The 22,700-nt window shown below is 46.6% G+C and overlaps 1 protein-coding gene across 1 annotated transcript in view; it reads left to right on the top strand.

Moving 5' to 3' along the window:
• Positions 1 to 6,791: 6,791 nt before the first annotated feature.
• The window catches only part of LOC142503339 (collagen alpha-1(XI) chain-like), a 30,301-nt gene continuing 14,392 nt past the window's right edge, over positions 6,792 to 22,700 (top strand). Inside the window, exons 1-10 of the mRNA XM_075615493.1 lie at positions 6,792 to 6,821; positions 6,883 to 6,936; positions 8,339 to 8,392; positions 8,492 to 8,599; positions 9,496 to 9,549; positions 9,783 to 9,836; positions 16,511 to 16,618; positions 18,276 to 18,329; positions 19,947 to 19,982; positions 21,993 to 22,046. Of these exons, the coding sequence (XP_075471608.1) occupies positions 6,792 to 6,821; positions 6,883 to 6,936; positions 8,339 to 8,392; positions 8,492 to 8,599; positions 9,496 to 9,549; positions 9,783 to 9,836; positions 16,511 to 16,618; positions 18,276 to 18,329; positions 19,947 to 19,982; positions 21,993 to 22,046 (606 nt within the window). The remainder of the gene's footprint in view (positions 6,822 to 6,882; positions 6,937 to 8,338; positions 8,393 to 8,491; positions 8,600 to 9,495; positions 9,550 to 9,782; positions 9,837 to 16,510; positions 16,619 to 18,275; positions 18,330 to 19,946; positions 19,983 to 21,992; positions 22,047 to 22,700) is intronic.

Below are 22,700 nucleotides of genomic sequence, written 5' to 3'. Positions count from 1 at the left end.
ACAGGTGTACATGTGTTATATGGGAAGGGATCTGTGTATTAATGCACAGGTGTACATGTTATATGGGAAGGGATCTGTGTATTAATGCACAGGTGTACATGTGTTATATGGGAAGGGATCTGTGTATTAATGCACAGGTGTACATGTGTTATATGGGAAGGGATATGTGTATTAATGCACAGGTGTACATGTGTTATATGGGAAGGGATCTGTGTATTAATGCACAGGTGTACATGTGTTATATGGGAAGGGATCTGTGTATTAATGCACAGGTGTACATGTGTTATATGGGAAGGGCTCTGTGTATTAATGCACAGGTGTACATGTGTAATATGGGAAGGGCTCTGTGTATTAATGCACAGGTGTACATGTGTTATATGGGAAGGGATCTGTGTATTAATGTACAGGTGTACATGTGTTATATGGGAAGGGCTCTGTGTATTAATGCACAGGTGTACATGTTATATGGGAAGGGATCTGTGTATTAATGCACAGGTGTACATGTGTTATATGGGAAGGGCTCTGTGTATTAATGCACAGGTGTACATGTTATATGGGAAGGGCTCTGTGTATTAAAGCACAGGTGTACATGTGTTATATGGGAAGGGCTCTGTGTATTAATGCACAGGTTTACATGTTATATGGGAAGGGATCTGTGTATTAATGCACAGGTGTACATGTGTTATATGGGAAGGGCTCTGTGTATTAATGCACAGGTGTACATGTGTTATATGGGAAGGTATCTGTGTATTAATGCACAGGTGTACATGTTATATGGGAAGGGCTCTGTGTATTAAAGCACAGGTGTACATGTGTTATATGGGAAGGGCTCTGTGTATTAATGCACAGGTTTACATGTTATATGGGAAGGGATCTGTGTATTAATGCACAGGTGTACATGTGTTATATGGGAAGGGCTCTGTGTATTAATGCACAGGTGTACATGTGTTATATGGGAAGGGATCTGTGTATTAATGCACAGGTGTACATGTGTTATATGGGAAGGGCTCTGTGTATTAATGCACAAGTGTACATGTGTTATATGGGAAGGGGTCTGTGTATTAATGCACAGGTGTACATGTGTTATATGGGAAGGGCTCTGTGTATTAATGCACAAGTGTACATGTGTTATATGGGAAGGGATCTGTGTATTAATGCACAGGTGTACATGTGTTATATGGGAAGGGATCTGTGTATTAATGCACAGGTGTACATGTGTTATATGGGAAGGGCTCTGTGTATTAATGCACAAGTGTACATGTGTTATATGGGAAGGGATCTGTGTATTAATGCACAGGTGTACATGTGTTATATGGGAAGGGCTCTGTGTATTAATGCACAGGTTTACATGTTATATGGGAAGGGATCTGTGTATTAATGCACAGGTGTACATGTGTTATATGGGAAGGGCTCTGTGTATTAATGCACAGGTGTACATGTGTTATATGGGAAGGGATCTGTGTATTAATGCACAGGTGTACATGTGTTATATGGGAAGGGCTCTGTGTATTAATGCACAGGTGTACATGTGTTATATGGGAAGGGCTCTGTGTATTAATGCACAGGTGTACATGTGTTATATGGGAAGGGCTCTGTGTATTAATGCACAGGTTTACATGTTATATGGGAAGGGATCTGTGTATTAATGCACAGGTGTACATGTGTTGTATGGGAAGGGATCTGTGTATTAATGCACAGGTGTACATGTGTTATATGGGAAGGGCTCTGTGTATTAATGCACAGGTGTACATGTGTTATATGGGAAGGGGTCTGTGTATTAATGCACAGGTGTACATGTGTTATATGGGAAGGGCTCTGTGTATTAATGCACAGGTGTACATGTGTTATATGGGAAGGGATCTGTGTATTAATGCACAGGTGTACATGTTATATGGGAAGGGCTCTGTGTATTAATGCACAGGTGTACATGTGTTATATGGGAAGGGCTCTGTGTATTAATGCACAGGTGTACATGTGTTATATGGGAAGGGCTCTGTGTATTAATGCACAGGTGTACATGTGTTATATGGGAAGGGCTCTGTGTATTAATGCACAGGTGTACATGTGTTATATGGGAAGGGATCTGTGTATTAATGCACAGGTGTACATGTGTTATATGGGAAGGGATCTGTGTATTGATGCACAGGTGTACATGTGTTATATGGGAAGGGATCTGTGTATTGATGCACAGGTGTACATGTGTTATATGGGAAGGGATCTGTGTATTAATGCACAGGTGTACATGTGTTATATGGGAAGGGCTCTGTGTATTAATGCACAGGTGTACATGTGTTATATGGGAAGGGCTCTGTGTATTAATGCACAGGTGTACATGTGTTATATGGGAAGGGCTCTGTGTATTAATGCACAGGTGTACATGTGTTATATGGGAAGGGATCTGTGTATTAATGCACAGGTGTACATGTGTTATATGGGAAGGGCTCTGTGTATTAATGCACAGGTGTACATGTGTTATATGGGAAGGGCTCTGTGTATTAATGCACAGGTGTACATGTGTTATATGGGAAGGGCTCTGTGTATTAATGCACAGGTTTACATGTTATATGGGAAGGGATCTGTGTATTAATGCACAGGTGTACATGTGTTGTATGGGAAGGGATCTGTGTATTAATGCACAGGTGTACATGTGTTATATGGGAAGGGCTCTGTGTATTAATGCACAGGTGTACATGTGTTATATGGGAAGGGGTCTGTGTATTAATGCACAGGTGTACATGTGTTATATGGGAAGGGCTCTGTGTATTAATGCACAGGTGTACATGTGTTATATGGGAAGGGATCTGTGTATTAATGCACAGGTGTACATGTTATATGGGAAGGGCTCTGTGTATTAATGCACAGGTGTACATGTGTTATATGGGAAGGGCTCTGTGTATTAATGCACAGGTGTACATGTGTTATATGGGAAGGGCTCTGTGTATTAATGCACAGGTGTACATGTGTTATATGGGAAGGGCTCTGTGTATTAATGCACAGGTGTACATGTGTTATATGGGAAGGGATCTGTGTATTAATGCACAGGTGTACATGTGTTATATGGGAAGGGATCTGTGTATTAATGCACAGGTGTACATGTGTTATATGGGAAGGGATCTGTGTATTAATGCACAGGTGTACATGTGTTATATGGGAAGGGATCTGTGTATTAATGCACAGGTGTACATGTGTTATATGGGAAGGGGTCTGTGTATTAATGCACAGGTGTACATGTGTTATATGGGAAGGGCTCTGTGTATTAATGCACAGGTGTACATGTGTTATATGGGAAGGGATCTGTGTATTAATGCACAGGTGTACATGTGTTATATGGGAAGGGCTCTGTGTATTAATGCACAGGTGTACATGTGTTATATGGGAAGGGATCTGTGTATTAATGCACAGGTGTACATGTGTTATATGGGAAGGGATCTGTGTACTAATGCACAGGTGTACATGTGTTATATGGGAAGGGATCTGTGTATTAATGCACAGGTGTACATGTTATATGGGAAGGGATCTGTGTATTAATGCACAGGTGTACATGTGTTATATGGGAAGGGCTCTGTGTATTAATGCACAGGTGTACATGTGTTATATGGGAAGGGCTCTGTTTATTAATGCACAGGTGTACATGTGTTATATGGGAAGGGATCTGTGTATTAATGCACAGGTGTACATGTGTTATATGGGAAGGGATCTGTGTATTAATGCACAGGTGTACATGTGTTATATGGGAAGGGCTCTGTGTATTAATGCACAGGTGTACATGTGTTATATGGGAAGGGATCTGTGTATTAATGCACAGGTGTACATGTGTTATATGGGAAGGGCTCTGTGTATTAATGCACAGGTGTACATGTGTTATATGGGAAGGGATCTGTGTATTAATGCACAGGTGTACATGTTATATGGGAAGGGCTCTGTGTATTAAAGCACAGGTGTACATGTGTTATATGGGAAGGGCTCTGTGTATTAATGCACAGGTTTACATGTTATATGGGAAGGGATCTGTGTATTAATGCACAGGTGTACATGTGTTATATGGGAAGGGATCTGTGTATTAATGCACAGGTGTACATGTGTTATATGGGAAGGGATATGTGTATTAATGCACAGGTGTACATGTGTTATATGGGAAGGGCTCTGTGTATTAATGCACAGGTGTACATGTGTTATATGGGAAGGGCTCTGTGTATTAATGCACAGGTGTACATGTGTTATATGGGAAGGGCTCTGTGTATTAATGCACAGGTGTACATGTGTTATATGGGAAGGGCTCTGTGTATTAATGCACAGGTGTACATGTGTTATATGGGAAGGGCTCTGTGTATTAATGCACAGGTGTACATGTGTTATATGGGAAGGGATCTGTGTATTAATGCACAGGTGTACATGTGTTATATGGGAAGGGATCTGTGTATTAATGCACAGGTGTACATGTTATATGGGAAGGGATCTGTGTATTAATGCACAGGTGTACATGTGTTATATGGGAAGGGCTCTGTGTATTAATGCACAGGTGTACATGTGTTGTATGGGAAGGGCTTGGTGTATTAATGCACAGGTGTACATGTGTTATATGGGAAGGGCTCTGTGTATTAATGCACAGGTGTACATGTGTTATATGGGAAGGGCTCTGTGTATTAATGCACAGGTGTACATGTGTTATATGGGAAGGGCTCTGTGTATTAATGCACAGGTGTACATGTGTTATATGGGAAGGGCTCTGTGTATTAATGCACAGGTGTACATGTGTTATATGGGAAGGGATCTGTGTATTAATGCACAGGTGTACATGTTATATGGGAAGGGATCTGTGTATTAATGCACAGGTTTACATGTGTTATATGGGAAGGGATCTGTGTATTAATGCACAGGTGTACATGTTATATGTGAAGGGATCTGTGTACTAATGCACAGGTGTACATGTGTTGTATGGGAAGGGCTCTGTGTATTAATGCACAGGTGTACATGTGTTGTATGGGAAGGGCTCTGTGTATTAATGCACAGGTGTACATGTTATATGGGAAGGGCTCTGTGTATGAATGCACAGGTGTACATGTGTTATATGGGAAGGGATCTGTGTATTAATGCACAGGTGTACATGTGTTATATGGGAAGGGATCTGTGTATTAATGCACAGGTGTACGTACATGTGTTATATGGGAAGGGGTCTGTGTATTAATGCACAGGTGTACATGTGTTATATGGGAAGGGCTCTGTGTATTAATGCACAGGTGTACATGTGTTATATGGGAAGGGATATGTGTATTAATGCACAGGTGTACATGTGTTATATGGGAAGGGCTCTGTGTATTAATGCACAGGTGTACATGTGTTATATGGGAAGGGATCTGTGTATTAATGCACAGGTGTACATGTGTTATATGGGAAGGGATATGTGTATTAATGCACAGGTGTACATGTGTTATATGGGAAGGGCTCTGTGTATTAATGCACAGGTGTACATGTGTTATATGGGAAGGGCTCCTTGTATTAATGCTCTGATAGCAGTGCTCTCTCCAGCAGTCTGATAGCAGCGCCCTCTCCAGCACTCTGATAGCAGCGCCCTCTCCAGCAGTCTGATAGCAGCGCCCTCTCCAGCACTCTGATAGCAGCGTCCTCTCCAGCAGTCTGATAGCAGCGCCTCTCCAGCACTCTGATAGCAGCGCCCTCTCCAGCAGTCTGATAGCAGCGCCCTCTCCAGCACTCTGATAGCAGCGCCCTGTCCAGCACTCTGATAGCAGCGCTCTCTCCAGCAGTCTGATAGCAGCGCCCTCTCCAGCACTCTGATAGCAGCGCCCTCTCCAGCACTCTGATAGCAGCGCCCTCTCCAGCACTCTGATAGCAGCGCCCTCTCCAGCACTCTGATAGCAGCGCCCTCTCCAGCACTCTGATAGCAGCGCCCTCTCCAGCACTCTGATAGCAGCGCCCTCTCCAGCACTCTGATAGCAGCGCCCTCTCCAGCACTCTGATAGCAGCGCCCTCTCCAGCACTCTGATAGCAGCGCCCTCTCCAGCACTCTGCTAGCAGCGCCCTCTCCAGCACTCTGATAGCAGCGCACTCTCCAGCACTCTGATAGCAGCGCCCTCTCCAGCACTCTGATAGCAGCGCCCTCTCCAGCACTCTGATAGCAGCGCCCTCTCCAGCAGTCTGATAGCAGCGCCCTCTCCAGCAGTCTGATAGCAGCGCTCTCTCCAGCAGTCTGATAGCAGCGCCCTCTCCAGCAGTCTGATAGCAGCACTCTCTCCAGCAGTCTGATAGCAGCGCCCTCTCCAGCAGTCTGATAGCAGCGCCCTCTCCAGCAGTCTGATAGCAGCGCCCTCTCCAGCAGTCTGATAGCAGCGCCCTCTCCAGCAGTCTGATAGCAGCGCCCTCTCCAGCAGTCTGATAGCAGCACTCTCTCCAGCAGTCTGATAGCAGCGCCCTCTCCAGCAGTCTGATAGCAGCGCCCTCTCCAGCAGTCTGATAGCAGCGCCCTCTCCAGCAGTCTGATAGCAGCGCCCTCTCCAGCAGTCTGGCTTATATTAGTTATGTGCCCCCCTCCCCCGCCCCCAATTCCTTCACTATATATATAATAATAATGTCGTTTTTCGTGAAAAGTACAGCGTGACCTCGTCGCGCGGGTGACATCACTGTCACGTGAGAAACATGTCCCTATTACCGCACTCCCTGCTACTGTATCTGCATGGTCTCCCCACTTAGATTGTAAGCTCTTCAGGGCAGGGACTGCTTATCCTATTGTTACTTTTATGTCTGACGCGCTTATTCCCGGTATGTGCTATATTATGATGTCACGTGTGCAGCTGCTGCAAAGCGCCGTAGAAATAAAGCCATACATACATTACAAACAAGTGACATTTCCTTTTTCTCTTCCCGTAGGGTCCCCCCGGCCCGTCGGGAGAAGCGGGTCCCCCGGGTCCTCCTGGAAAGCGGGTGAGTGGACATTGAATCTGCGCAGGTTTTTCCGTGTCTCTGGTCTCGGTGACAGCGCCACACGTGGTGCCGACACGTACGCCTCTGCATTGCCATTTGGGAGCGCAGAACGCATATTTAATGCGATCATCACGTTCTGTAAGTAAATACAGCGGGACAGAAGCAGAGATTGTAAGGTCAACAAGAAACAAACGTTGCTCCTCTCCCGGAGCATGATTTAAACGCCCGCCGCGGTGCGCAGTGTGCCCGCGAGATGAGTCATTATTGCAGTGGGGTAATGGGATATTGATTCAGTTTGACTTAGCGCAGGAAATGGACACGATAGGAACAACGGCAGGGAACGGACATATGAGCAAAGACACGCGTGTGTCACCTGGGAGCATTGTGTACCAGGGTACGTGTGGGTCTGTATGCGTGTGAGTGTCTGTGTATAGCCTTACACATGGAAGGGTGTCTGGGTTTAGACTTTGTGTATCAGGGTGTGTGTTACAGTGTGGACATCGGTGTGTCTGTATGTGCGTTTGTGTGTATACTAAACTACTATGTGTGTCTGTGTGTGCAACAGTGTGTGCAACAGTGTGTCTGTATGTGTGTCAGGGTATTAATTTTTTTCTGTATGTGTGTTTGTGTGTGCATCAGTGTGTTAATTTGTGTGTAATGTGTGCGTATGCGTATCAGTCTCTGATACACACTCAAATTAACACACTGACACAGACACTGATACGCATACAGACACATACATACTAATTAACACACGGACACTTAGAAACACTCTGTTTCAATATGTGTGTCTAGTCTTTGTGTGTTATTTTGAGTATGTTTGTATGTATCTGTATGCATATCAGAGTGCTAATTTTAGTGTCTGTGTGTATCAGTGTATGTTAATGTGTGCATTATGTGTTAAATTGTGTGTAATGTGTACGTCTGTGTATGTATTAGTGTCTGTGTGTCAGTGTGTTGATTGGTTTGTGTATCAGTGTGTTATTGTGTCAATGTGGACATTTTTCTGTGTGTACAGTATATTTATGTTTGTCAGTGTGTCTGTATGTGTGTCAGTGTGTCAGAGTGTGTATCAGGCACTGGGGGAGTTACTAAGGAGGTGTTACCTGCCTCTCATAGGATAAAGAAGGGACCTCATATTCTGGGATTCATCTTCTGTTCCATCAACACCACAAGCCCGCTGCAGTGTTTCACATCACAGGAGGCAGATAATAATAGCAAACATGTGTATGTTTAACAGTCCCATGCCGTCACCACCACACGCCCGCTGCAGTGTTTCACATCACAGGAGGCAGATAATAATAGTAATAATGTGTATACATGTGTACGTTTAACAGTCCCATGCCGTCACTGTGACGCTGTATTTAGCGATAACTGTATGTATGTTTCCACCTTCTCTCAGGGACCACCTGGAGCTGCCGGGGCAGAAGGAAGGCAGGGAGAGAAAGGCACCAAGGTAAGAGTTCGGGGGTCGTAGTCTGGGGTCCACAAACCATCTCAACATCTCGTTCCCACAGGAAGTGCCTCGAATTAAGTCCTGTGCGCTTGGTTTCAGGGAGAGTCTGGGTCGGAAGGACCTCCAGGAAAGACTGGTCCGGTTGGAGCGCAAGGCCCCGCAGGGAAGCAGGGTCCAGAAGGGTTGAGAGGAATTCCAGGTCCCGTGGTGAGTGAACAAGAACCTTGCACCACCCTAAACCTGCTGTCCATAAATAGGTTTCATCCCTTGGCATTTTAGCGTAGGCCTGTGTCCATGTGTTCAATGGGAATATTCCTTGAAGATGTCTTGCTGCTGTGTAGAAGAGTGCAGAGTATCTTGTTACATTTACCATCCTTTGGCAATCTGTAAAATGTTTCATATGTAGGCGGGTCAGAGTTGCCATCCGTTTTCTTTAGGGACCAATAACAGACATTATATAGCGATAGTGACATTCCTATTCATGGGGCTGAATACGGACTCGGGAGAAGCCTTTTCTAGAAGACTTCTTTTACCGGAAGTGAAATTATTGATGGTGATTTTCAATGTCTTTGCTCAGGCTTCCAATGGCTTCTTTTCATTCCAAAAAGACCTGGTTATGACTTAACTTTCTGATATTAGTTTCATAATGATACACCAATCCTCCGACCGCTCTCTCATGGGGGCCCAGAATTACAGTCTTGACCTGGACCCAACAAATTGTAGGTGATGGGGGGGTGGGTGTTCTTAACCCGGCACCCCCCTCGACCGGCGACCCCGATCCTTGTTTTATTGTAAAATGCATCTGGGAATTCTCTGGCCAGTGAGATGGAATTGCGATCAATTCTTGTGTTTGTCAAAATAAAATGAACAATCGGCCTACGTGAAATGACCCCAGAACATTGCTGGGAACTGGACTAGAAAATCAGCGGGACGTTTGTGCGACTCCATCCCGAATTCCGTAGATGAACATACCAGAAATCACCATGGATGCCGAAAATGTAGAAGGAAGTCCCAAATGGGCACGTGTTTCTCGGGTCTCGTAGAGAAGCAGCGATGGACGTTGGAGGGCTGCGTGTATCTCATTCTAATTTTCTGATTTGTAGGGAGAACAAGGGCTTCCAGGAGCTCCGGGGCAAGATGGTCCACCAGGTCCTATGGTGAGTGGATAATATACATGATGTACAACAGTAATATCACTAGATCCAATGTCTTCATCGAGCAATGCGTTGCTTGCCTGTATGGCAGTGAGGGGTTGATGGTTCACATAGCTCATGTTTGTTAGGTATGAGTTCTTTGCATGTGAAAGTTGCAGCTAAAGGCAAATCTCTCTTGATACTTGTATTTATTTTTAGGGGTACGTTAATTCTGTGTTTGTGTCTTTCATTTGTAGGGCCCACCAGGCCTGCCAGGGCTGAAGGGAGATCCGGGTACCAAGGGTGAAAAGGTAATGTTACACACGGACGCCAAATAAATCTCGAGATACTTTGTACATGGTGCTCTATGGTGAGAAGTAATTGGGTGGGAGTTATAGGGAGCGGTTATATGGGGTAATAGGAGGAGTTATAGGGAGCGGTTATATGGGGTAATAGGAGGAGTTATAGGGAGCTGTTATATGGGGTAATAGGAGGAGTTATAGGGAGAGGTTATATGGGGTAATAGGAGGAGTTATAGGGAGCTGTTATATGGGGTAATAGGAGGAGTTATATGGGGTAATAGAAGGAGTTATAGGGAGCGGTTATATGGGGCAATAGGAGGAGTTATAGGGAGGGGTTATATGGGGTAATAGGAGGAGTTATATGGAGCGGTTATATGGGGTAAAAGGAGGCGTTTTAGGGAGCTGTTATATGGGGTAATGGAGTTATAGGGAGCGGGTATATGGGGTAATAGGAGGAGTTATAGGCAGCGGTTATATGGGGTAATAGGAGGAGTTATAGGGAGCGGTTATATTTGGTAATAGGAGGAGTTATAGGGAGCGGTTATATTTATTTATTTATAAAATGTTTTACCAGGAAGTAATACATTGAGAGTTACCTCTCGTTTTCAAGTATGTCCTGGGCATAGAGTAAGACAAATAATACATGGTTACAAATACAGTTGCATAAATGAACAGGGTAAACATTATATACAAGACATTGCATGCACAGTTAAAGAAAATATATATTATGGGCGTATGAAACAGTTACAGACCAGATTAAAATGTGAGACAGCCTTAGATTTGAAAGAATTTAAACTGGTGGTGGATGTGAGAGTCTCTGGTAGGTTGTTCCAGTATTGGGGTGCACGGTAAGAGAAGGAGGAACAGCCGGATACTTTGTTGAGCCTTGGGACCATGAACAGTCTTTTGGAGTCTGATCTCAGGTGATAGGTGCTGCTTGTGGTAGGCGTGAGGAGCTTGTTCAGATAGGCGGGTAGCTTGCCCATAAAGAATTTAAAGGCAAGACAGGAAAGGTGAACTTTGCGCCTAGACTCTAGTGATGACCAATCTAGTTTGAGCATTTCGCAGTGATGTGTGTTGTAGTTGCATTGGAGAACAAAACGACAAATTGAATTGTAGAGGGTATCAAGTTTGCTAAGGTGGGTTTGAGGTGCCAAGCCATATACTATGTCTCCATAGTCAATAATTGGCATTGTATTGTATTGTATGTCTTTATTTATATAGCGCTATTAATGTACATAGCGCTTCACAGCAGTAATACATGGGGTAATCAAATAAATAACAGATAATATAAATAACAGATCATGGGAATAAGTGCTTTAGACATTAAGGAAGAGGAGTCCCTGCTCCGAGGAGCTTACAGTCTAATTGGTAGGTAGGGAGAACGTACAGAGAAGGTAGGAGGGAGTTCTGGTAAGTGCATCTGCAGGGGGCCAAGCTTTATGTGCCATGTGTTCAGAATAGCCACAGTGCTATTCATATGCTTCTTTAAGCAAGTGTGTCTTAAGGTGGGTCTTAAAGGTGGATAGAGAGGGTGCTAGTCGGGTACTGAGGGGAAGGGCATTCCAGAGGTGAGGGGCAGTCAATCAAAAAGGTTTAAGGCGGGAGAGGGCTTTAGATACAAAGGGGGTAGAAAGAAGACATCCTTGAGAAGAACGCAAGAGTCTGGATGGTGCATAACGAGAAATTAGGGCTGAGATGTAAGGAGGGGCAGAAGAGTGTAAAGCTTTAAAAGTGAGGAGAAGAATGGAGTGTGAGATGCGGGATTTGATCGGAAGCCAGGAGAGGGATTTCATGAGGGGAGATGCTGAGACAGATCTAGGAAAGAGTACAGTGATTCTGGCAGCAGCGTTAAGGATAGATTGTAGGGGAGACAGGTGAGAGGCAGGAAGGCCGGACAGCAGGAGGTTACAGTAATCAAGACGGGAGAGAATGAGGGCCTGAGTCAGAGTTTTAGCAGTCGAGCAACAGAGGAAAGGGCGTATCTTTGTTATATTGCGAAGGAAAAAGCAACAGGTTTTAGAAATGTTTTGAATGTGAGGGGCAAATGTGAGAGAGGAGTCGAGTGTGACCCCAAGGCAGCGTGCTTGGGCTACTGGGTGAATAATCGTAGTTCCAACAGTAATGTGGAAGGAGGTAGTAGGGCCAGGTTTGGGAGGAAGTATGAGGAGCTCTGTTTTAGCCATGTTGAGTTTAAGGCGGTGGAGGGCCATCCAGGATTGATATAGCAGAGAGACATTCAGAAACTTTGGTTTGTACAGCAGGTGTAAGGTCGGGTGTTGAGAAATATATTTGTGTGTCATCAGCATAGAGGTGATAATTAAACACAAAAGATGTTATTAGGTCACCTAGAGAGAGTGTATACAGAGAAAATAGAAGCGGTCCCAGGACAGAGCCCTGGGGTACCCCCACAGAGAGATCAATAGAGGAGGAGGAGGTATTAGCAGAAGAGACAATGAAAGTACGATGGGAGAGGTAGGATGAGATCCAGGATAGAGCTTTGTTCCGAATGCCAAGAGTATGGAGAATGTGAAGGAGAAGAGGGTGGTCCACGGTGTCAAATGCTGCAGAGAGGTCGAGTAATATGAGCAGAGTGTAATGACCTCTGTCTTTGGCAGCATGGAGGTCGTCAGTTATTTTAGTGAGGGCTGTTTCGGTGGAGTGAGCAGTGCGGAAGCCAGATTGTAGAGGGTCTAGCATCTGCTGTGCGATACGCTTTCTGACCAGGAGATTTAGGGAGGATTTGTTCCTATAAAGTACCCCTAGTTTGGCATAGGTCTTGGTTGTCAGGGTATCAATGTGCATCCCGAATGTTAAGTGGGAGTGAAACCTTAAGGCCAGGTATTTAAAACTAGTGACCGGGGTTAGGGTGGTGTTAGCGTTGGTTCTAATCAGGAGCTCAGTTTCTGGAAGCTTTAAAAATTTAGTCTTGGTCCCAAATACCATTGTTAGTCTTGTCAGTGTTTAAAAACAGTTTGTTTTGGGAAATCCAGTTTTCGAGTCTCAAAAAGTCAGACTGAAGTATGTGTTGAAGGTCAGAGCGGCTATGGCTGTGTGCATATAGGATTGTGTCATCTGCATACATGTGTATTGAGGCTTTCTTACAAGCTGTGGGAAGATCATTAATGAACACTGAGAAGAGTAGGGGCCCCAGAACAGAGCCTTGCGGGACACCACAGGTGATATCCAGGGGGTTGGTGTTAGAGCCTGAGATGGACACATGTTGGGATCTTCCTGATAGGTAGGACTGAAACCAGTTTAAAGCATGCTTCCCTATTCCAGAGCTCTGGAGTTTGTTCAGCAGGATAGCATGATCAACAGTATCAAAAGCCTTTGCAAAATCTAGGAATACTGCACCAGTGAGATGTCCCCGTTCCATTCCACACTGGATTTCATTGCAAACTTTTAGCAGGGTAGTTATGGTGGCGTGTTTGGGACGAAAGCCAGATTGGAATTGTCTTGGTATAGTAATCGCTTAATTGGGAGTGGACACATTTTTCCATGACTTTGGATAGAATTGGGAGAAGTGAGATTGGCCTGTAGTTTGAGACAGTGTTTTTGTCCACACTTTTGAAGATTGGGACAACACTGGCAGATTTCCAGGTCTTAGGGATATGGCCTGCAGACAGGATAGAATTGACTATGGAAGCAATTGGTTTGGCAATGGCTGGGGCACCAAGTCGTAGGAACCTAGATTGTAGTAAGTCAGGTCCGCATTGGCTGCTTAGTTTTAGTTTGAGGAGCGCTTGTGTAATCTCCTCTTCAGATACTGAGCCAAATTGAAAATCGTGGGCAGTGTTGGGAGTGGGTGGGGCTATATGGGTACTCTCAGGATGAGATTCAGGTTTGTGGTTTGGGCTGCGTTTCGCTAATAAGTTAGTAGCACACCCCACAAAGTAATCATTGAATGCATTTGCAATGTCAGTGGGGTTTGTCAGAGTAATATCCCCCTTAGTGATATTACTTGGTTGTTGATGGTTAGGAGGCTGGAATATATTGTTGATAACCTTCCAGAAGTTAGCTGGGTTTGATGTATTTTGGTGGAGATTGTCAGAGTAATTTAGTGCTTTTGCGTGCCTTGTTTGCCTTGTGCACATGTTCCGCAGGCATCTGTAGTGATTGAGATCCTTGGTAGTGCCAGTTACTTTGTAGCTTTTCCACAAGGTATCCCTGAGCTGGTAGAGCGCTATAAGGTCAGTTGTAACCCATGGAAGGTGGGCCCCCCGTACCCTTATTTTGCGTAGTGGAGCATGGGTATCGCAGAGTTTTAAGAACTCGGATTGGAAATAGTCGAGCGCAGAATCAGGGTCGGGAATTACATCGATTCTGTGCCATGGGCAGTTAGTAAAGTCATCCAGAAACTGTTGTGGGTTAAAGTTTTTAATTGTTCTAGTGAGGAGAACTTTAGGGCTTGAATGGGCGGTTTAATTTTCCTTACACAGTACACTATTGCATGGTCACTGAAAATATCAGGAAGGATGCCAGAGGATTGGATTCTGCTGGGGTTTGAGGAGAGAATCCAGTCTAGCAAGGAATGGTTATGCGATTTCAGGTTTGTCCGTGTGGGTTGGGAAATTAGTTGCGATAGGTTAAGTGACTTGAGTTGTATCTGGATTTTGTGGTTTTTAGGGTCAAGCCAATTGAAGTTGAAATCCCCAAGAACTAGCAGCTCACTCTTCTCATTCAGAGAGGAAATGGAGCCAAGAAACTGGGTGATATCAGTCAGGGATTGTAGAGGGGCTTTAGGGGGGCAGTAGATGCCAGCGAGCAAGATGGGCTTAGAAAAGGGGAGGCAGATTTTGCCAACTAGAATTTCAAAAGTGGGTGGGCTTGTGGGGCAATTTAACAGTGTAAATTGTAATGTGTCTGCAATATAAAATAACACCCCTCCTCCTCTCTTTGACCTATCTCTCCTAAAAATGGAGTATCCCTGAATGGCAATATTTGCATCAGCGGTTTTAGGGGTTAGCCATGTTTCTGTAAGAATGATGGCTTTGGGTTTATGCATAAGGCACCATGCCCTTATTTCGTCCAGTTTGGGCAGCAGGCTCCGGATATTTATATGGGCGACAGTAGCCCTTTTTGGAATTTAAAGGTGGAATTCTCAGGGGCATGGGACAGAGCTGAAATGGGAGGACCTGGGTTAAGTTCAATATCACCTGCTAAAGAGAGTAATAGTATGAGTAGAAATGTGGGTAGTTGTTTGCAAGTTGTAAATTTGTGGTGTTTGCCATTAGAGTGAGAAGTGGTTGGTGTGCTGGTTTTTAGAGTTCTCCACCAACATTCAGTAGATAGTGCAAGGCTTTTGAGTAGTCCAGGGTGTATGGTGATGTTGGGTGTGGGCCAGGATGGAGGAGTTTGGAGTGTATAGAGAGAGTAACATCTCCATGAGGCCAGGAGAAAGAAAAAAGTTAAGATACATAGCAGGTTCATTATGCCAGAGGTAGGCAGTGCTGCATGGAGCTGTTGTGAGCTAGTGAGTGTGTGCAGACTAAACAGCAGGGGTGTGCCTGTTCCTTGTCAAATGTTTTGCTGCATTGCAATGCTAGAGTCAATTCAGGGTTTCAGTGGGCTGAGTGGGTGTGGGAGATATTTTGTGCAGTCAGTTTTGGGAGAGGCTGCAGTGAAATAAGTTGTAAAGGGGTGGGGGTTAAAATATGCAGGTTAACAAGCATGGGATCAAAGTGTGGTCATATAAGCTCACTTTTTGTTGCCTTGAGTAAGAGAGTTTGCAGAAAGATGCAGTCATCAGTCACCTCTAGTCAAACTATAGTCTAACTATATATTGTCACTTAAAATGATCACTGACTATACAGTATATTGTCACTTAAAATGAACATTGACTATATATTGTCACTTAAAATGATCACTAACTATATATTATCACTTAAAATGATCACTAACTATATATTGTCACTTAAAATGATCACTAACTATATATTGTCACTTAAAATGATCACTAACTATATATTGTCACTTAAAATGATCACTAACTATATATTGTCACTTAAAATGATCACTAACTATATATTGTCACTTAAAATGATCACTAACTATATATTGTCACTTAAAATGATCACTCTTAAGATGCCAATGCTACCCTGCCAATGCAGGGGGGATATTTGTTTTATACTGTACATCTAAAGCAGTCACATGACCCTCCTCCCACGCCCTAATAAATCAGCTTGTTCCAGTTGGTCAATTAGCAGCACAGAGTTAACAGGGAGGGGGGGGGGAAATCCACCTTTTGATATACAAGCATACCAAGAGAGATCAATAGTACAAGCCGGGAGGGTAATTCTTTTAAAACAGGACATATATATCCTATTATATGGGGTAATAGGATAAGTTATAGGGAGCGGTTATATGGGACAATAGGAGGAGTTATAGGGAGGGGTTATGTGGAGTAATAGGAGGAGTTACAGGGAACGTTTATGTGGGGTAATAGGATGAGTTATAGTGAGTATTTATATGAATTAATGGAATTACCATGTTATAGTTTGATTACATAGTAATAATACAGTGAGGGTTAGCTAATACCTTGAAGAAATCCCCATTATATATCATGATATTGGATGATAATGATATATTAACAATACACTGGCATGGAATAGGAGACCTGTATGAATTCTCTGTGTCCCGGGATTAATACGTCCGTTATTTCCTTCTGTCACTGATCATAGGGTCACCCAGGTCTGATCGGGCTCATCGGTCCCCCCGGAGAGCAGGGTGAGAAGGGAGACAGGGGACTTCCAGGCCTGCAGGGAGTACCCGGGTCCAAGGGTGATGGGGTGAGTAACCTAAGACTGTCCCGTCCTGGTTCAGCACGGCTCACCGTGGGCACATGTGTGGCGGTCCTGCACGTCTCTCCACGATCACGTGTGTGGCGATCCTGCATGGCTCTCCACGATCATGTGTGTGGCGGTCCTGCATGGCTCTCCACGATCATGTGTGTGGCGGTCCTGCATGGCTCTCCGCGGCCATGTGTGTGGCGGTCCTGCATGGCTCTCCACGATCATGTGTGTGGCGGTCCTGCATGGCTCTCCACGGTCATGTGTGTGACGGTCCTGCATGGCTCTCCACGATCATGTGTGTGGCGGTCCTGCATGGCTCTCCACGGTCATGTGTGTGACGGTCCTCCATGGCTCTCCACGATCATGTGTGTGGCGGTCCTGCATGGCTCTCCATGATCATGTGTGTGACGGTCCTCCATGGCTCTCCACGATCATGTGTGTGACGGTCCTGCATGGCTCTCCACGATCACGTGTGTGGCGGTCCTGCATGGCTCTCCGCGGTCGCATTTGTTATGGATAATATAGGTATTTTTTATATAATATATAACACAGGTACTGATATAGAATGTTGTATATAATGTACAGTAGGTATTTTTATATAATACATGATATACAGTAGGTATGATATGAATATGTATAATATGTGTAGTTATATATAATATTATTAAACACACAATATCCCAGCAACCTCAAGAACCCCAAAACCCACCACATCATTTATAAAGCATATATATTATGTCAAACAGGAGAGCTACTGAGCGTGGCCAGATGCATACAACAAAATACCAGAATGCCCAACGCTACATCCAATGTGACAAAATACACACTGCAATACTTCAGTGCTGATATTCTCGTGAGCAAGGGTCATTTAGTTAAACCCTTTGGCCAAAGCGTCCAAGTTGCAGTTTTTTTCATGTTCCTGGTATGACAGACCCAATGTGGTTATTCTCCCTCACAGAGAGGCACATGAGGATTTTACCAGGTAGTGTTAGGACCTGCATACTGGTCATGCCGTGACGTGGCTGCAGACTGGTCATGCCGTGATGTGGCTGCAGGCTTATAACGCTTTGGCCAAAGGGATTAACTAGATGACCCTTACTCATGAGAATATCAGCACTGAAGTATTGCAGTACAGTATGTATTTTGTCACATTGGATGTAGCATTGGGCATTTTTGTATTTTGTTATATAATATTATTATAACGGACAATTTCAATGTGAGCGGACTCATATCATAGATATATGACAACAAGACATACTGTATATTCCCCATTTATGGAAAAAAAACAACATACAGTATTATAGTATTTGAGCCCTGTGCACCTGGCTGCACCTCCTATCTCATTCCTGGGACTATATCCCACATGCCCCAATGACCTCTTCTCTTGGTTCTTGGTGGCCCAGCCCATGTGCCCTGCACACTCACACAGATAGTTCTGTTTTTTCCAGCCGTTCTAGAGATACTCCTTTCTACCCTATCATTTCCCTCCACACTTCCTATTTTAGGGATGTCTCCAGAGATTTCAGAATAACACCAGCTTTATACGCTGTTATTGTAGGGCAGTGAGACGGATCCGCATTTGACCAAAGCTCATAATTGCTTGTACTCTGTCTCAGTGTTCACCCTGTCACCCCCTTCTTGTTTTTCTTTTTAGGGTGTCACAGGACCCGCGGGACCTCTGGGTCCCCTTGGCTTCCCTGGTTTACCGGTAAGTATTTTAGAATACTTCCACCCTCGGCTCTGCAAGTGGCAGAATACCAGGTCTTGTCCCGTAGAGGTCACGAGTTACTTGTGCGGAGACCCAGATGAGGTCCTCCCAATGAGTATATTCATTTATATTAATTCATACTCTGTACCGTTGAGTGAAACGCGCTAATACTGGTTAACAATGACTCCCATTGAGTGAGACTCACTGTCAGTGAGGGACACAGCCTCACGTTGAGTGACACTCACTGCCTGTGTGTGTGATGCAGCCTCCCATTGAGTGAGGCTCACTGAAGGTGAGGGATGCAGCCTCCCATTGAGTGAGATTCACTGCCGGAGAGTGATACAGCCTCCCATTGAGTGAGACTTACTACCAGTGAGTGATGCAGCCTCCCATTAAGTGAGACTCACATTAAGTGACACAGCCTCCCAACGCCTTCCGATGAGTGAGGTGGGAGCCCAGTATCTCACGCCAGGCGCTATGATGCAGATACCGCCTCACACAGTAACTCCTTCCTCTGCACTGTTACACACATGATATCCTTGCATAGGAGCACTCCCTATACAGAGGTATACAGTGCCTCGCGTGTACAACCAGAGGTATACAGTGCCACGCGTGTACAACCAGAGGTATACAGTGCCTCGCGTGTACGACCAGAGGTATACAGTGCCTCGCGTGTACGACCAGAGGTATACAGTGCCTCGCGTGTACGACCAGAGGTATACAGTGCCTCGCGTGTACGACCAGAGGTATACACTGCCTCGCGTGTACGACCAGAGGTATACACTGCCACGCGTGTACGACCAGAGGTATACAGTGCCACGCGTGTACGACCAGAGGTATACAGTGCCACGCGTGTACGACCAGAGGTATACAGTGCCACGCGTGTACGACCAGAGGTATACACTGCCTCGCGTGTACGACCAGAGGTATACACTGCCACGCGTGTACGACCAGAGGTATACAGTGCCACGCGTGTACGACCAGAGGTATACAGTGCCACGCGTGTACAACCAGAGGTATACACTGCCTCGCGTGTACGACCAGAGGTATACACTGCCACGCGTGTACGACCAACGAAGTCCAGGAAGGGATCACAGCAATGTTGGCACTCATGGGGTCTTTAAGAAGAATATCAATGTATTAAATGAAAAGATCCACACTTTGCCCGTTCTTGGACAATTGTCACGGCAAAGGTCCAAGAGCGGAGAGCGAGGCATTGATCTTTTTATTTAATACGTTGATATTCTTCTTAAGGACCCCGTTTTTGTGATTCATTGCTGCCTACACCGCTACAAAGATTGCCCATTATCACGCAGAGCCCCCGCAGTGACCCGGGAGCAGAGTATATAGTGAATAAGAACCTGTAACGGTTAATGGGCCATATGGACCAAGAAGTCCTCTGCCGTCAGGCACCTCCCGGCGCTGGAAGACACCTGACAGACTACGGGCTGTGTAAATATGGCCCAACGTGTCCCTGGCAGAATACACAAGTTTAGGGCGCAGTTGTGTTCCCTTCTCTCTCATTGACCTGCGCTGTAGAATATGTCTAAGCCATGTGCGCATCAACGTCACACGTGTTATCACTGTATTAAACATCATCTGTGGGTTTTTTTGTAGGGTCCACAAGGTCCTAAAGGTTCAAAGGGATCATCAGTAAGTATCGTGTTCCTGCCTCCTTCCCTCCTCCCTCTCCTTCCCCCCCTCACCTGCTTCCTTCCCCCGCCTGCCTCCTTCCCACCCCGTCTCCTTCCCACCCCGTCTCCTTCCCACCCCGTCTCCTTCCCACCCCGTCTCCTTCCCACCCCGTCTCCTTCCCCCGCCTGCCTCCTTCCCACCCCGTCTCCTTCCCACCCTGTCTCCTTCCCACCCCGTCTCCTTCCCACCCTGTCTCCTTCCCCCGCCTGCCTCCTTCCTACCCGTCTCCTTCCCACCCCGTCTCCTTCCCACCCCGTCTCCTTCCCCCGCCTGCCTCCATCCCACCCCCCCCCCTCCTTCCCACCCCCCCTCCTTCCCCCCTGCCTCCTTCCCTCCCCCCCTCCTTCCCACCCCGTCTCCTTCCCCCGCCTGCCTCCTTCCCTCCCCCCCTCCTTCCCCCCTGCCTCCTTCCTACCCCGTCTCCTTCCTACCCTGTCTCCTTCCCAACCCGCCTCCTTCCCTCCCCCCACCACCTTCCCACCGTCTCCTTCCCCCCTGCCTCCATTCCACCGTCTCCTTCCCCCCTGCCTCCATTCCACCGTCTCCTTCCCCCCTGCCTCCTTTCTTCCCTCCCCCGCGTCTCCTTCCCATCCCGTCTCCTTCCCTCCCCCGCGTCTCCTTCCCACCCCCTGCCTCCATTCCCCCGTCTCCTTCCCCCCTACCTCCTTCCTTCCCTCCCCGCCTTCTTCCCACCCCCTGCCTCCATTCCCCTGTCTCCTTCCCCCTTCCTTCCCTCCACCCTGCCTCCTTCCTTCCCCCCGCCTCCTTACCACCATCTGCCTCCGTTCCCTCCTGTCTCCGTTCTCTCCTGCCTCCTTCCCACCCCATCTCCTTCCCCCGCCTGCCTCCTTCCCTCCCCCCCTCCTTCCCCCCTGCCTCCTTCCTACCCCGTCTCCTTCCTACCCCGTCTCCTTCCCAACCCGCCTCCTTCCCTCCCCCCACCACCTTCCCACCGTCTCCTTCCCCCCTGCCTCCATTCCACCGTCTCCTTCCCCCCTGCCTCCATTCCACCGTCTCCTTCCCCCCTGCCTCCTTTCTTCCCTCCCCCGCGTCTCCTTCCCATCCCGTCTCCTTCCCTCCCCCGCGTCTCCTTCCCACCCCCTGCCTCCATTCCCCTGTCTCCTTCCCCCTTCCTTCCCTCCACCCTGCCTCCTTCCTTCCCCCGCCTCCTTACCACCCTCTGCCTCCGTTCCCTCCTGTCTCCGTTCTCTCCTGCCTCCTTCCTTCTCCTCCTTCCCCATCTCCTTCCCCCCTGCCTCCGTTCCCTCCTGTCTCCGTTCTCTCCTGCCTCCTTCCTTCCCCCCCTTCCTCCTTCCCCATCTCCTTCCCCCCTGCCTCCGTTCCCTCCAGTCTCCTTCCCCCTGCCTCCTTCCCCCCTCCCCTACCTCCTCCCCCCCTCCTGTCTCCGTTCCCTCCTGCCTCCTTCCCCCCCCTGCCTCCCCCGTCTCCTTCCCCCCTCCCCTGCCTCCTTCTCCCCTCCCCTGCCTCCTCCCCCCCCCCCGCCTCCGTTCCCTCCTGTCTCCGTTCCCTCCTGCCTCCTTCCCCCTTCCCCTGCCTCCTTCCCCCCTCCCCTGCCTCCTTCCCCCTCCCCTGCCTCCTTTCCCCCCCCCCTCCTTTCCCCCCTCCCCTGCCTCCTTTCCCCCCCCTTCTTTCCCCCCCCTCCTACTTCCCACCCCCTGCCTCCTTCCATCCCGCCTCCTTCCCCCCCGCCTACTTCCCACCCCCTGCCTCCGTTCCCTCCTGCCTCCTCCCCCCCTGCCTCTTTTCACGTCGACTCCTTTGCCTCCTTCCCCCCCTGCCTCTCGACACCTTTCTCCCTGCCTCTTTTCCCCCCCGACTCCTCCGCCCCCTGCCTCCTTCCTCCGCCACCTTTCCCCCCCATTCCTTCCCCTGCCTCCCCCCCCGCCTCCGTGTTCTTTGTTTCTATGAGTGTCTCCTCACCGTGGGTCACCTCTCCTCTTCTTGCAGGGTCCATCTGGCCAGAAAGGAGATGGTGGTATGCCCGGACCCCCTGGTCCACCTGTGAGTATTACCCCAAGTTCTAACAGTCTTACAAGTGTGTGAGTGTATGCTTGTGTACTGTATGTATATTTATGTGCGTGTAATGTATGTATATTTATGTGCGTGTACTGTATGTATATTTATGTGCGTGTACTGTATGTATATTTATATGCATGTGAATATGTATGTGTGTATGTGTATTTATGCGCATGTGAATATGTATGTGTGTATGTGTATTTATGCGCATGTGAATATGTATGTGTGTATGTGTATTTATGTGCGTTTGTATGTATATTTAATGTGTGTCTGTATATTCATGCGTGTATGTGTATTTATGCGCGTCTGTCAGTATATTTATGCATGTTATGTATATTTATGTGTGTGTATATTTATGTGTGTGTATGTGTATTTATGCGCATGTATGAATATTTGTATGTTGTATATTTATGCGCGTGTGTATATTTATGCGCGTGTGTATATTTATGCGCGTGTGTATATTTATGCGTGTGTGTATATTTATGCGTGTATGTGTATTTATCCGCTTCCGTCTGTATATTTATGCATGTGTATGTATATTTATGCGCATGTGTATATTTATGTGTGTGTATGTGTATTTTTGTGTGTGTGTATATTTATGTGTGTGTATGTGTATTTATGCTCATGTATGAATATTTG

The sequence above is a fragment of the Ascaphus truei genome, chromosome 10, assembly GCF_040206685.1.
Source record: "Ascaphus truei isolate aAscTru1 chromosome 10, aAscTru1.hap1, whole genome shotgun sequence".
In the NCBI taxonomy this organism is placed as follows: domain Eukaryota; kingdom Metazoa; phylum Chordata; class Amphibia; order Anura; family Ascaphidae; genus Ascaphus; species Ascaphus truei.
Note: the sequence above shows the minus strand (reverse complement) of the source record. Positions and strands in the feature narration are given on the sequence as shown.